Source organism: Sebastes fasciatus, chromosome 1 (genome assembly GCF_043250625.1).
Source record: "Sebastes fasciatus isolate fSebFas1 chromosome 1, fSebFas1.pri, whole genome shotgun sequence".
Classification (NCBI taxonomy): Eukaryota; Metazoa; Chordata; class Actinopteri; order Perciformes; family Sebastidae; genus Sebastes; species Sebastes fasciatus.
Window position 1 is genome coordinate 34,852,324 of NC_133795.1, and position 14,524 is coordinate 34,866,847.

At 38.8% G+C, this 14,524-nt stretch overlaps 2 protein-coding genes across 2 annotated transcripts; both read right to left on the minus strand.

The window, feature by feature from the left end:
- Nucleotides 1–403: 403 nt before the first annotated feature.
- LOC141773777 (actin-associated protein FAM107A) lies at nucleotides 404–6,945 on the minus strand. Its single transcript, XM_074645823.1, has 5 exons — nucleotides 6,732–6,945; nucleotides 5,520–5,553; nucleotides 3,042–3,240; nucleotides 2,806–2,962; nucleotides 404–1,248 (listed from the first exon to the last, which is right to left on the minus strand). Exons 1-5 carry the CDS (start codon nucleotides 6,753–6,755, stop codon nucleotides 1,150–1,152), a joined length of 513 nt encoding a protein of 170 aa, XP_074501924.1. The 5' UTR covers nucleotides 6,756–6,945; the 3' UTR covers nucleotides 404–1,149.
- A 2,058-nt stretch (nucleotides 6,946–9,003) lies between these two features.
- Nucleotides 9,004–12,338, minus strand: LOC141776945 (protein FAM3C). Its single transcript, XM_074650821.1, has 9 exons — nucleotides 12,333–12,338; nucleotides 11,991–12,141; nucleotides 11,845–11,886; nucleotides 11,633–11,750; nucleotides 11,491–11,549; nucleotides 10,610–10,660; nucleotides 10,413–10,497; nucleotides 10,211–10,337; nucleotides 9,004–10,107 (listed from the first exon to the last, which is right to left on the minus strand). The coding sequence occupies exons 1-9, from the start codon at nucleotides 12,336–12,338 to the stop codon at nucleotides 10,003–10,005; spliced, it is 744 nt and encodes a 247-aa protein (XP_074506922.1). The 3' UTR covers nucleotides 9,004–10,002.
- Nucleotides 12,339–14,524: the final 2,186 nt, after the last annotated feature.

Sequence of the window (14,524 nt, forward strand, 5' to 3'; positions counted from 1 at the left end):
AAAATGAAAAATGACTTCAGAATTGTTAAAATAGTTGCCAATTAATTTTCTGTTAATCATCTGATTAATCGACTAAACGTTTCAGCTGCATTGGTATAAACTGTTAACAAAACATCATATTTTATAAACTCCTTGCATGTTTTGCATGCAATAATCTTAATTTGTAAAGTAACCAAAGCAATCAGGAAAATGTAGTGCAAAGTAAAAAGAACAATATTTGCCTCTGAGATGTAGTATAAGTATAAAGTAGCATAAAATGGAAATACTGAAGTATAGTGCAAGTATCATACATTTTTACTTAAGTACGGTACTTGAGTAAATGTACCACCACTGATCATAATTAAGTAAATGTTCACAAGTTCACTTTTTCCTGTTACATCACTGTGGAATTACACTCATTTGTTACGAGAAAATATTTCAACATATCAATTTCATGTTATTGAATATCTTTTTTAATGTAAATATTATTGAATGGCACACAAAAGACTCAATCTTAATAGTCATCTCAGTATGACATTAATTCTCAGTGTGGACATCAGTCACAGTTCCAGACAAATACCAGATTTTTGACTATAGTATACTGACGATGCTACACTTCCAAACATCATAAAACAGACATTATAAAATTGTGCAGTGAAACTTTGTCGCTCCTTACCATACGGACAGCATAGCAAAATGTGCGTCTTGTTGAGTATCACGGAAACAAAATATGTCGCTTAAGACACATAAAAAAGATGTTACAAAATAGTCACACATATTAATTCTGTTTGCATTGTTGGGAGAATAGAGTGAGAAATGATACTACAGCCGCTGACACATCCAGTTTCCAGCTGTCATCACTGTCTACATGATCCAGCTGTCTAACTTAACCAACTCAAGCCTAATCTACTGTATACTAACAGAAGGACTGAACGCTGCTTCTCTAGAACCTGTCCTCTGTTAATCACTGGGACAATTTGCTTACTTGATTTTGTCTTACTGCACCTCTTCATCTGATTGTTTTGTTCATCCTGAATGCTGATCAGTATTATTATCTATTTGCTGTACAGGTTTATAGTGAAGATCAGTCTCTCCACCCACTTGTACCTTGTTCCCAAACGGTCCTCTGTGCTGACTGTCAACACCAAACAATCACAAATCAGAACTGTCTCATTTGTTTTCCTCCAATGCTGCCGTCCTTCTCAGACTCTCTTTGACTCGGATGAACTCTGGCCCCTCTCGCTGCTGTTGTCCTGTGTCGCTCTCCAGCTGAAGACAAATGAAAATATAGACATTACGATTATGTGTAGTCACAGTAAACAAGCACCATTTCCACACAATATTTTACAAATGTCTGGGTTTAGAGCTAATTCCCTAAAATTAAAGGCCTGGAAGATCCACACAATGCATATTACAGTTTTTCTCAATCGCTTTGGCTCATTTTTTAAACAGCCTTAACTTTCTCTAAACTGTACAATTGTCACAACTGTTTGATGGAAACTCTATTGCATGTCTACAAAAGGTAGAAAATCACCTAAAACGCTTCATTCATGCTTCAAAACCCAGTTATTGTGTCAGTAAACTGGCCAATGTCACCGAAATGAAAAGTTGTTTTGTCATCGTGTGAGCCGTACTGGTCAAAATGTTTAGATGTTTTGTCACCATGGCAGTCAACCCTGGAAATGTGTCTTATATACAAAATTCAGTTTTGTTCTACTTTTCTGTTCCCACTGACTAATTACTGTACGATACCAGCATGTCAGTTTTGTCTGGCTGAATGTGTATCGCACTGAGCTGTTTAGATTCACGTTTCAACAGTAGGTCAAAGTTTACTGGTAAATGTCAATATGTAATAGCTAGACAGAAAAAGGATATGCGCATTTGTATGTATACAGTAAATTTGTTCGTGTAACAATGTGTTACATGTATTATACTGTAAATAGAAAATTCTCTTTTGATCTTTCATGTAAGTGAATAGAATTTTTGCCACAAATTGACATCTATGCCAAAAACAACAACAACAACAACAACAACAACAACAATCCTGCAACAATGAAAAAACCTGCAGTGGTTCAGTTCAAAAAGAACAAATTGTACCTCCTCATCATAGATATTCATGTAATATACATGCATGTCTGACAGAATTTTGATAATTGAATGGAACATTTTGCATGTGATGGCTCAAACGATGAAATACTGTTTAGAAGTTGTGAAGAGTTCGACAATTTCACTGAGTCAACTCATCTGTTTTGATCAGCAAGATGTGTGCAAGTGGTTGTTGTACTTACTCTTTAGCACATGTGCAATTTGCTTGAATGAATGAGAAATTCAGATCTGTTGTGAACAACAAACTAATTGTTCAGAGAGTTGAACTTTGAAAAAAACAAGAATTGAGCTAAAGCGAATGAGAAAAACTGTAAACACAGATGAATATTTGTAAATGGTTTGTAAATTTTAAAAAATATATATCTTTATGTGCTGTCTTTTAGTTCATATAACTTTAACTTTAACACAAGAAGGCATCAAAACAAGTATAGTGTCTATCAGATGAATGATTTTTCTTGCAGGAGCCCAGACTGGACCTGTGCAGAGTGTCTACGCTGCCCTCCGCTGGCTGACTGCAGAACAACATGATGCTCCACCATACACTCCACATACACCACCAATGTCAATCTTCTGTGAGAAAATACTGAACCTTTTTATATTACACAGTAATTTACGCTCTCAGAATAGATAATTTAATTTAATGTCAACCACTATGATGATTTGTTAGATAATTTTCTTTGTGAAAAGTGAGAAATAAATAGAGCTGTGTGCTTTGCAGACCTTTTCTAGCCTCTGATGTCTCTTCTGCAGCTCCTGATGAAGTGGTGATCTGTTCATCTTGGCCTCTTCCTGATCCCTGCTCGCCTTCATCCCTTGTTCCCATCTCCTCTTCTCTAACGCCTGCTGGAGTTCAGACTTTCCTTCTTGAGACACTCTCCTGACAGAAACACAGAAGGACTTTATGATTCATATATAAACAATGAAAGGGAAGTGTGAGAGTGTGTCTTTTTTCCAACCTCTTGTGGGTCATCCTCAGTTCTTTGTGGAGCTCCCGGTGGCTCTTGGAAGCCGTTAAAGGATTGAGAGATTTTTGTGGTCTGATGAGTCGACTGCTCTCCTCCTCACTCTGTAGTTGGCACGGAGGAGCCTGAAGCTCACTGCATCGCTCTGCATCGGTCTGTTGCTGTTCAGTTTGGTCTGTCTGCTTTACTGGTGCTAAAGAGAAAAACATACAGTATAAAGGTCATTTTACTTTGTGTGTGATACAGTATTCATCATACAAGTTAAACATTCACCATTACATCTGCTTAAGTATTGGTAAATGGACTTGCATTTCTATAGCGCTTTTCTAGTCTTCCAACTATATACTACATGTCAACATCCACCCATTCACGCACACATTTATACACTGATGGCAGAGGCTGCTAAGGTGCCAACTTTGCCCATCAGGATCTAATCTAAACACTCATTCACACACCGATGGCTATGCCTTCGAGAGCAATTTGGGGTTACGTGTCTTGCTCAAGGACACATCGACATGTGACCCGGAGCAGCCGGGGATTGAACCTCCGACCTTCCGATTGGTGGACAACCTGCTCTACCCTCTGAGCCACAGCCGTATTAACAACACATAGTATATCAGTTTTAAGTGACTCTGTCAAAAGATAGAGGACACCAGAGAGATTATTATGTGAACAGAGACAGTGGTGAAATCATAGAGAAAAAATAAATAAATATAGGCCTAGAATATATTGCGATAGAAACGATATAGAAAAATATATACGATAAACATTTTTTATGTTGTCACGTGACAACTAAACAAACACCATCAGTTTATGAAAGACATCAGATGCAGCTGAACGCTCCACAAAATGTCCAGTAAGTGGACCCTGAGCTAACAGGTTTTAGCCTGCTATTTCCAAGGTCAATAAAAACGTCAAGGTCAAGATTATAATTTTTTTATTTTTTTTATTTGGGAGCCCTCTTATTTGATAGTATCTCACTCATATGGTTTAGCGCAATGGTGATATAAACATTTGATCTGCTCATCAGTCTGACTGAAACCTAAAAATACAATTCTTGCAGAAATCTCCAAATGTCAAAAGTTTTTTATACCAAATCACAGCATGGCTTTTTCTATGGTGTTCCTCAAGGTCTTTGGTGTCTTAATGTGGTATTTTGGAGGGATTATTGATTTATCAATTATCGAGTGGTCATTTTTTTTTAAATTTAGCACCAAATCTGTGTAACAAATGATATCAACCCAAAAACTGCTGCATCAATTCATGAGACATAATAGAGCATGGGGATGGAAATCATATACTGATATCATAATGTTCTAAACCCTTATACACTTTCACAATTTATTTTATATAATTCATTTTCATTTCGTATTAATGACTAGAACAACTTCACACACAGTGTTAGCTGCATCTCAAAATGAATCTGCAGGTTCCCAACTTTCAGATGATGTACACTTCTATGTGACATCTACTGCTGACAATTTATCTATCCATGAACATCCCGTCCCCTACCCCCTACACCTCTAATAAAATAAGGCATAATGGTAAGTGGTTAAGCAACTGGTCATACCAGAGCAAGTAAGTCTGTAGCAACAAAACCCCTTTGTGTATTGAAATGGTGAGTTTTGTTGCTTATGAATTCATCTATTCATTTATAAAAGGATGATTGTGTTATTTCTCTTGCTTTAAAGGTCCCATATCATGCTCATTTTCAGGTTCATACTTGTATTTTGTGTTTCTACTAGATCATGTTTAGATGCTGTAATGTTTAAAAAAAAACTTTATTTCCCTCATACTGTCGGCCTGAATATACCTGTATTTACCCTCTGTCTGAAACGCTCCATTTTTGCACATTTCGACGCAATTGAGACGGAATTGCATTGCTAGGTCAACAGCTTGGGTCCATGTGTACTTCCTGTCAGCTGATGTCATTCACATACACTGCAACCAGGAATAAACTGGGACACATTTAGAATGTTTACAATTAAAACTGTGCAAAGGGTCTAAATATTGTATATTTGTGACATCACAACTGGACAGAAATCCTAACGGCTTGTTTCAAACGCTCAGTTTCTGAATACGGGCTGTGTGTATTTCCCTGTGGATTGAGCATTTCGATACTTTCACAGTATTTAAATAGGACTTAAGCCTGCTTTATAATAAAAAAACATGAAAATCTCACTTTTTTATAATGTGGAACCTTTAAAACACATTATACAGGCTTGAATGTTGAATGCCACTATAGGCAAATGGTTTATTGATATGTTGTAGGACCTTTTTAACTCTTTAATGACAGTTAGGATCAATAAAAATGCTTCTGCAACAAATACGACGGTGACCAGATGTGCTTTTATAACACAGATCCACCTATACGTGTGCTACCTCTGCACAGTTTCTTCCCTGTAGTCACACAAACAGACAAACAGCTTACCCTGTCTCTTTATAATAATGATAATAATCATGATTTCTCACCAGACCCATTCAGGCGTGTCTCTGGAGAATCTTTCTGTCAACAGAAAAGGTTAAATGACATGTAAAATCGATAGAATACATCTCATATTACACCAAGTTATCCCTGTGATATAGGTTTTTGATATAGTGTGTAGACACAGTGTGACACACGATAGCCCTCCAAATAGATAGACATCTCTCTGTCGGGTCACCAGTGCAGTTTCATGCAAATGGCGGCAGCACAAAGCCGTATTATGATGCTGACAGACAAATGAAGTGTCAGCTCTGGTTCCACATGTCCAGTGAAGCGAGAGCCCTTACTGGTGAGGTGGAGGGCTGCCACCTCATTAATGACAAGGATCAAACAACAACACAGTTTGATTCCCACTGAGATTCTCATTTGCTGGAGTTTTGAGCAGAAATAATAGTCCAGACAGGAATTATTCCCCCCGTGGGACTCAGACTGGACGGCTGAATAAAGACATTCTTTCAGTGTTTGTTGTTTCTTGAACATTTGAATGTGGGAAAAAAAAATTTGGCAGCTTATACTTTTTGCTCTAAGCACCATCTATTATACAGTTACATTATTGATCCATGCACATAATGTTTTGTAGTAGTCTTGGCATTAGTTCAGCTGCACAGTGTCTGGGTTATTTAAGAGAATTGTTAAATGTGTTTCAAAAAGTGACAGTAAAGCGTCAGAATGAGGAAAAAGTGAGATCTAGATGAGGCATTTTAATGACAGCTCTGCTGCTGGCTGCTGTTTGGTTGATGAGGGAAGAGCTGTACTGTTTGGCTGAAGCTCAGACAGTGGATACTGTGTGGGGAAGAATTAATTGGACATGACGGGGTAAACCCTCTCCAAGGCCCACTCTCCAGTCTTGGCAAGGCTTTTTTGTCATTGGATAAAGACCTGTGTTTGGTTCAAGCACTCGCTGTCTTTGGGAATAAAAAGGTAGAGATAACAGTGACAGATAAACGTACCACAGGAAAAACTGTCTGCCAAACAAAAAGCTTAAATGTGACGCAATTAATGCTGTATTTATCATTTGTTATTATGACATACTGTAACAGTTGGTTCTTCATTATCTTTCAGTGGCTTAATCTTCTCAAATACACAACGCATGCCAAGAAAGTATTTCTGCCACATGGATGCTTCTGCTGGATTATTTTAGCGAGACATGTCTCACAGAGAAAACTGAGTAAACGAAGAATAAAAATAGACAAATTTACCTTCTTTCCATGGGTGACTCCCATGTCCTCAGTCCAGATTTAGTTTTCTGCACAAACACCTCCTGGTCTCACAGCGGACAGAGTTGCAATAATAATTTGACTCTCTCTCTCTCTCTCTCTCTCTTTCTCTCTCTCTCTCTCTCTCCTCCAGCAGAGAGAGGAAGCTGCTCTGTGTTTGGACCAATGATGATTCTCCCGGGAAGCAGCAACCAAGTGGAAGACAAACCCTGGAGAACAGGCCAAAAGTGCTGCAAGAATATTTAATGTACAGCAGTGGTGGAAGGTGGAAAGTACATGTACTCAAGTAGCCTGCGGCATATAAAGTAGGCCTACACTGCATTGTTAAAGGGGACCTATTATGCTTTTGTGCTTTTTCCCTCTCCTTTAGTGTGTTATATAGTTTTTTGTGAATGGTCTGAAAAGTTACAAAGCCCCAAAGTCCCCGCCTAAGGGAGTCACTGTCCCCCACAGAAACACAGCTCCTGAGCTGCCTGAAATGCCTTGCTTGAAGTCCCGCCTTTTCTTCCGTAACGTGCTGATGTCACCAAGTAACACATTTGCATAATACATGCCTAGTGGCAAGTTTGGCACGGCCTCGAACAAAACTAGTTAAGCCTGGTTTATGGTCGCCGTCGGCGCTTTGTTGTACACCTCTGAGTTTTTGTAACTGCACGCCCACTGCGCGGGCTGAGGCTTTTATTTCAACATGGATGGCTTCAAGGGAAGACTGGCCGAGCAGGTTTGCCTGTACAGACATCTCTACAACTGTTCATAGAGAACTGAGAGACCACAGAGACAGTCACATGTCATTAAATACTTGGAAAGAAACAGGCAACACACTGGGGGAAAGAAGAGGCTTTCTGCTGCAGGCTGTGAAAGAATATGAGAGATCGTTTTGTAAAAGCTAAAAAAAAGGTCTCATGGAAAGAGTGGCGACCCGAGGGGAAGCACAGAGACAGAAAATCATTTGGACTTGGAGATAAGCGATAGTATTAATTACAGTATACGCAAATGCAGTGTTTGGCGGTACATACGTCGGTGTTTAGTGTTTACTACTGTTGCCAGGCAGCCTACTTTCCTTTCCGGTACCACTCGTTGACATATCACTTATCCACAGAATAATTTGTCCCCCAGGCGTTTCAGAGCATACAGTTTTGCAACTATATGTGTTGAGCATAAACGCCTCTGTGCATGCCATCTATGGTGTATTGCGACACAACCAAGTAAAGCGTTTTTTGAACTTTAAAGCATGTAAACATGTTCTCTAGTAGAAACCCCAAATACAAGTATGCATCTGAAAATGAGCATAATAGGTCCTCTTTAAAAATGAAATCAGTGGTTTTGGTTTGACCCCTTGTAAAAGTGTCTAGTCTAACTACTCGATGCCCAGAAGGGTCAAAATATTCACACACAAATAAAGCTTTGTTGAAAAGTCCAAAAAATGAATCCAAATTTGTGTACCAGAAGTTTGTTTTCATCTTTTTTTTGACCCCTCACATTTATAATTTGACCCTTTGTTGGGAACTAGTAAACTAAACTACCTAACTGTAGTAGTATACAGTAGTTAAAACTAGCGCCACCTCCACCAGCCACACCAGTAAATGCTGATTACACATTGTTACACTGATAATACTTCAGTACTTAAGTAGGATTTTGAATGCAGGAGTAATACTCTGTACTTTTACTAAAGTAAAGGTTCGAGTAACATCTCCACCACTACAGGATGAAATGGAAAAGTATGTAACAAATGTGCTTCCATGGAAAGTAATGAAAAAAGTGAGAAATACGAGATGAAAGAGAGCAGATGGCTCTGAAAGTGAAATGATAAATTATCCTCCACCTGAAAGGAAGCAGAACAAATATTGTTCATTTATCCCAGAGGGACAAAACTGTTGGCATATTCCATAGCCTAGCAACCAGTAGTAGATAACTACACAGTATCCAGTCACCTCTATCAAACGTGTCAAATGTTTCCATTTCTTTCCATTCTTTGAACATTAATATTACATTTTCTATTACTATTAACAGCACTTGTCAAGTCCAGTCAATTTTATTAAAAGCCTAGAATCACAAATGACAAACTTGACTCAGACATCCATCTATCTATCCATCTATCCATCCATCTATCCATCCATCTATCTATCTATCTATCTATCTATCTATCTATCTATCTATCTATCTATCTATCTATCTATCTATCTATCTATCTATCTATCCATCTATCTATCTATCTATCTATCTATCTATCTATCTATCTATCTATCTATCTATCTATCTATCTATCCATCTATCTATCTATCTATCTATCTATGTCCAATAAGTTAAAGGTCTTATTGATAACATATAATACACCTAGAGAGCTTTTAGGTGCCGAATAAAAGAATGTTTTTTTCTAAAAAAAAGTATTATTCATTAAAAAACTAAATTTGGCGGGTCCAAAATGAATGTTTTGTTTATCTCTGTGGAATATATCTGACGTTTGGTCCCCACTTCTAGCAACACTTGTGAGGCAATAGTATAACAACGCTGGTATTAGAGTTGTTCTGTTACCGATACCAGTAGGCGGACGTTTTACTGTCATCCGGTAGCCGCTTTCAGTCCAAAATGGCGGAAGTGTAGCTTTGCTTCTGGGCGCTGATGTTGCAATAGAACGAACAATTTAATTTCACTTTTTGGCAATATACGATATTTGGTAACGGTAGTCAGAGTGAGGAAAATGTCAGCCATTTGGCAATATTTCACAGTGGCTAACAGGAAAAAAGGACGAACCGCAGCACCAAACGTTGGAAACCAAATTCCAACAACGATATAAATTCCACAAAGATAGCCCAAAAGCGACGAAGATATTATAGTTATCATGCTGGTATCGAATTGTTACTCGGTATTGGTCGATACCGCAAGTCCAGGTATCGGAATCGGTATCGGAACATCTCTAGTTGGTATCACACGGTGTCTCTGTGTCCTCAGTCTGTCAGCAATCAAGTTGCCAGTTAGTGTGAAATAACTATAGCTGATGTTGCAATTCATGACCTGACCTCACTGTCTAAGTCTCACTCCACTCAACCATAAAATTGGAACCACTTGTTGTGAAGTGAAAGCAATGGAACGAAGGAAGAAGAGTGAGACATCTAGTGGCTAAATGTTAGCGATGTTAACAATTGCACCTTTAAGTTCTGAGCTTCAGAAGTAGTGTCAAACTTTTCGGAGAGGCACCATATTTACAGGGTAGGGTCTCAATAAGTCATGTTCTCCTTTTCATCACAAAAGTCCTTTAAGGTTTCATTCCTTCAGTTCGGTTCTTGGGGAAACAGCCGCCCACCTCCACCATGGCCGGCCAGCCTTCATAAATGTTGGTTTTCACATCATTAACAGCTTGCTGTCAGGTGAACAGGGAAGAAGACATTTGTTTTTTAGCTTTACTTTTAGCGTATTTTAAAATAGATGGTCTTTTCTGACACAAATAGAACAGGCTCACTAACCTTCTCAAAGAGGCTTTTGTTTCCTGTCCCTGCTCTTCCAGCAAACACCCAGCTATCTCTGCGTTTCACAGAGTTAATCAAAGTGCTTCCCATCCCGACGAACACCTCCCTCATTTCTTTTGTCATTCTGCCACAAAGTAGTAGAAGCGGGTCACGTTGTTGTGTGATATGAAATCGTTGAATCATTGAGATTTGGACTTACTTTGTTGTCACATCATCAAACGAGGCCACCAAGACGATCGCTCCAGGTTTTATCTCCTTCAGGTACGCCAGGATGTCTTTTGTGACTTTCGTTGATTAAAAACAATAACAAAAACAAAAAAAAACATAATTTTAAGGTTCAATAGACTTTTAAATTAAAAACAAGATTAAAAGGTAAAAAAAAAAAAAAAAACTTACTTCCATCTTTTATATTAAGGTAGTCAACTTTTTCCACTATTCCATTTTCACATGAGGTGGGAAAAAACACACAACAAACACACAACATTAGTCATTAACAACTGACCAAAAAAGATCCTCACCTCAGCTCTTCTGGAGCTTTTGATCATGTCACCTGATCTTCATCAGAAGATGGAGTTTGCCCAATTTTTATGGAAGTTAAAAGGTTAAAATGTTTTGTTTTTTTAATGAGCACTTTAAGGACTTTTCCACCTTTTCATCTGCTGATGAAAATCATGTAATAGGAGCCGGCAACAGTGCTAACCACTGCACCACCGTGCAGCCTTATTAGAAAAAAAATAGAGTATATTATTCATAACTATGTTTTCATTTCTGTATAATCACATGAAACTAAGAATTGTTGTGTTTTCGTTAGCTTAGAATGAGCCCTTCATATCTACATAGGGAGCAGGTCCTCTTCATGGAGTCTGCCATGTTGCTCCGCCATGTTTTCACAGCCCAGAATGCACAAACCAAACTCTGGCTCTAGAGAGAGACTTTCACGTTTTTACGTTACCTGAAGGCCACCTTAGTTCTCCGACACGCTTGTGAAACTACGGTAACGTGAGCCGCAGAGTGCAAAACTGTGGTACCGCTAGCCGCTGTTTGTCTTCCGTTGCTCCTAAAGTAGTGTTATTAAGGTAAGGATGGCCTCTGAGTGAGGCAAACGCCGTTACCACGGTTTTGCACTTTGCGGCTAACGTTACCGCAGTCTTGGAAAGGGAGGAGTGAGCGGAGGGGTACTCGGTTGCAATCTGCAACCACACCACTAGATCTCACCAAATCCTGCACGCTGCACCTTTAAAGAAACTTTAAATCTGTCAGGGAGTATTTTTACTCACCATTTACCACCACAATGTTCAGTCCTGGTCCCACATTATTCAGCACGTTACTCATAATACTGTTGAGATATCAATAAGTTTGAGTTTCACACAGTCAAACACACATTTAGTTGATTCAGGTACTAGCATATCAAACACGCACATTTCACCATCAAAACAGATCCTTGGCCCAACAACATTCGCTGCTCCGCTGCTGATGTGTATAGCAAAATGGTCAGACGGACAGACTCTGGAGAGGCCGCACTTTGGTTTTCTTGCAGCTGAAAATGCAAATAGAAAAGTATTTCTGATCTTGCAGGAAGTCCCACATGCAGTTAATGTGGAAGTGATGTTAAAAAAGATGATTGAATTTACCTGTTTGGAGTTTTGGTTTGATTTGATCCGCGTCATTAAACACTAAAATAAAAGAATGGAGGCAGTCTTATTGAGATGTGGCAAATAAAACTGAATGAGAAGAGGAGGCTCAGGATTTATGATGTAATAAGTAGAAATGAGCTCACCAAGAATATTTCTTGCTTTCTGCCGTACATCAAATGAATTGATGGCGATTCCCCAGGTTATTAGGAGGACAACGATTACAGCAGCAAGGTGCACAACAGCTGTCAACCACAAAGAGATGAAGATTGGCAGACACACAAACAAAACTACATGCTTTTGAAATAAAGTGAAATCTCACCTCGATATCTCATATCTGCAAAAACTCAGAGCTCTCGGTTCCTAAAAGGAAGAGCTGAGACCTTTGAAATGCACTTCAAGTATTTCCTGTCAACACGAAAGTATTGTAGATACAGCAGAGCTTTGGTGTCATCTCATCTGTGAACACGCTCCCTTATAATTCCTACCATCATGCCTTGTGGGCCTGGGTGTGGTATTATATATATTCACACCCACTGTGAACTAGATGATCAAGTTTCTCTCTTTTACAGTGTCAAAAATGGGACAATATCCACCAGTAACAGATACTGTCTGTGGCGAACAATGTGGTTTGCAAACAGCAGATTGTGTTGAGCGTGGTGCGCAAACAAGCATCCGAAACCTGGAGAGGGAATAACACAAAGAGGAGGGGAAAAAAAGCCAAAAGCTTCATATTTCAAATTGGATGTGTAAATGAAAAAGAAATGTTTATAGAATCCCTCTGTCATTTATCAGAGTTTTCTATTTGTATGTAAATTTGTAGTAAATCCCACATGATGTGTGGAGTTATCTGTATGAAACTGCTGATATACAACATCTGCTACAGACTAGAAACTAAGAGGAAATAAATAAACATGAAATAGGCACAAACACAAAATCGGAAACTAAAAAACAAAACTAAAAACAGATCAATTTACAAAAACGTTTTACCCTGGTTTGTACCTGTGCTGCAAGTAAATGTCACTGAGAAGGAAACCTGGCCAAGAGCGGAGTGCAAAAGTTATTTCAATAAACACAACACCAATATGGCGTATTTGTCAAGAAGTAAAGTATAACACTGTTTGCACAAGAATTATTCATAACAGACGTTCAAATGGTAAAAGGCACGATAATCCCAGAGGCCACGCCCCGGTGTCAGTAAGCATCCGCCCTGCTGATCCTGGAACAGCAGCTAAGTCCGAGCTTTTCACCTGCCTTGAGGGCTCCGAACTAGAATAGCATTTCCCTACAGGCAGTAACAAACTGATGTTATGACTGTTATTAAAGTTTACTGTGGCCAGATCATAATAAGGTCATTATTTATCCATCAAGAAACAGTTGAGTAGCTGATTAGGGTGTTAAAGCCTCTGCACGGCCATATTTTGACAAATGAACCACACGTATACAGACGGCAGACGGCTGACAAATTACAGGAAATGAACACAAAATATATTAAATAACAGCTTCGGCTGCACCACATGAGCTTAAAACAAACTGAAATAGTATAAGTATAATAGTATTAAAGTAGTAAGTAAAAACAGTAAGTAAAGTAAGTATTAAAAACTGATTTTGGAACAGGGCTTCTCTATGAGACAGGGGCTCAAGACTATTTCACTTTGAAGGGATAGTTTGTGTGTTTTGAGGTGGGGTGGTTTGAGGTGCTTATCCATAGTCAGTGTATTACCTACAGTAGATGATGGGTGGCACGCCCCCAGCTTGGAGAAGCAGACAAGAGTATCGAGTAACGAGACAGGAGCAAAGCAATGTACTGCTGCGGACGGGGACGGCAGCAAAATGTCTTTTAAAGAAAGGCTCACTTAAAGGAACAGTGTGTAACATTATGGTAATATATTGGCAGAAATAGAATATAATATTAATAAGTATGTTTTCATTAAAGGTCCCATATTATAAAAAAAGTGAGATTTCCACGTTTTTTTTATTATAAAGCAGGCTTAAGTCCTATATAACTACTGTGAAAGTGTCGAAACATTCAATCCACGGGGAAATACACATAGCCCGTATTCAGAAACTCTGCGTTTGAAACAAGCTGTCAGGATTTCTGCCCATTCGTGATGTCACAAATATACAATATTTAGAACCTTGACATAATTTTAAACGTACACATTCTAAATGTGTCCCATTTTATTTCCTGGTTGCAGTGTATGTGAATGCCATCAGCTGACAGGAAGTACACATGGACCCAAGCTGTTGCCTAGCATCGCAATTCTGTTGCAATTCCGTCAAAATGCGCTAAAACGGAGCGTTTCAGACAGGGGGTAAATACAGGCACATTCAGGCTGACAGTATGAGGAAAATAAAGTTTTTTTTTAACATTACAGCATGTAAACATGTTCTAGTAGAAACACAAAATACAAGTATGAACCTGAAAATGAGCATAATATGGGACCTTTAATGTATAATCACCTGATAATAACAAGCGTTGTGTTTCATTGCCTTAGAATGAGCCGTGTATATCTACATAGGGATCAGGTCTTCTTCACGGAGTCCGCCATGTTTCAACAGTAGCCTAAAACAGCTTGGGCCAGAGTTGATAGTATTACTCGCTCCCATCGCCGCCACTCTCTCTCTCTCTTGCTTCATCTCTCACTTCCTTCGTACACACACACTCTACACACTGGCT

What these genes read in the sequence shown, in the direction of transcription:
- LOC141773777 (XM_074645823.1), bottom strand. Translation starts at nt 6,755, where the DNA reads ATGGGAGTCACCCATGGAAAGAAG. An exon ending in GAGTCACCCATGGAAAGAAG is followed by an intron (nt 5,554 to 6,731) that starts GTAAATTTGTCT and finishes TTCTGTTGACAG; the next exon opens with AAAGATTCTCCAGAGACACG. An exon ending in GACACGCCTGAATGGGTCTG is followed by an intron (nt 3,241 to 5,519) that starts GTGAGAAATCAT and finishes TTTTCTCTTTAG; the next exon opens with CACCAGTAAAGCAGACAGAC.
- LOC141776945 (XM_074650821.1), bottom strand. An exon ending in CAAACCAAAACTCCAAACAG is followed by an intron (nt 11,751 to 11,844) that starts GTAAATTCAATC and finishes TTGCATTTTCAG; the next exon opens with CTGCAAGAAAACCAAAGTGC. An exon ending in ACAAAAGCCTCTTTGAGAAG is followed by an intron (nt 10,108 to 10,210) that starts GTTAGTGAGCCT and finishes TTCACCTGACAG; the next exon opens with CAAGCTGTTAATGATGTGAA.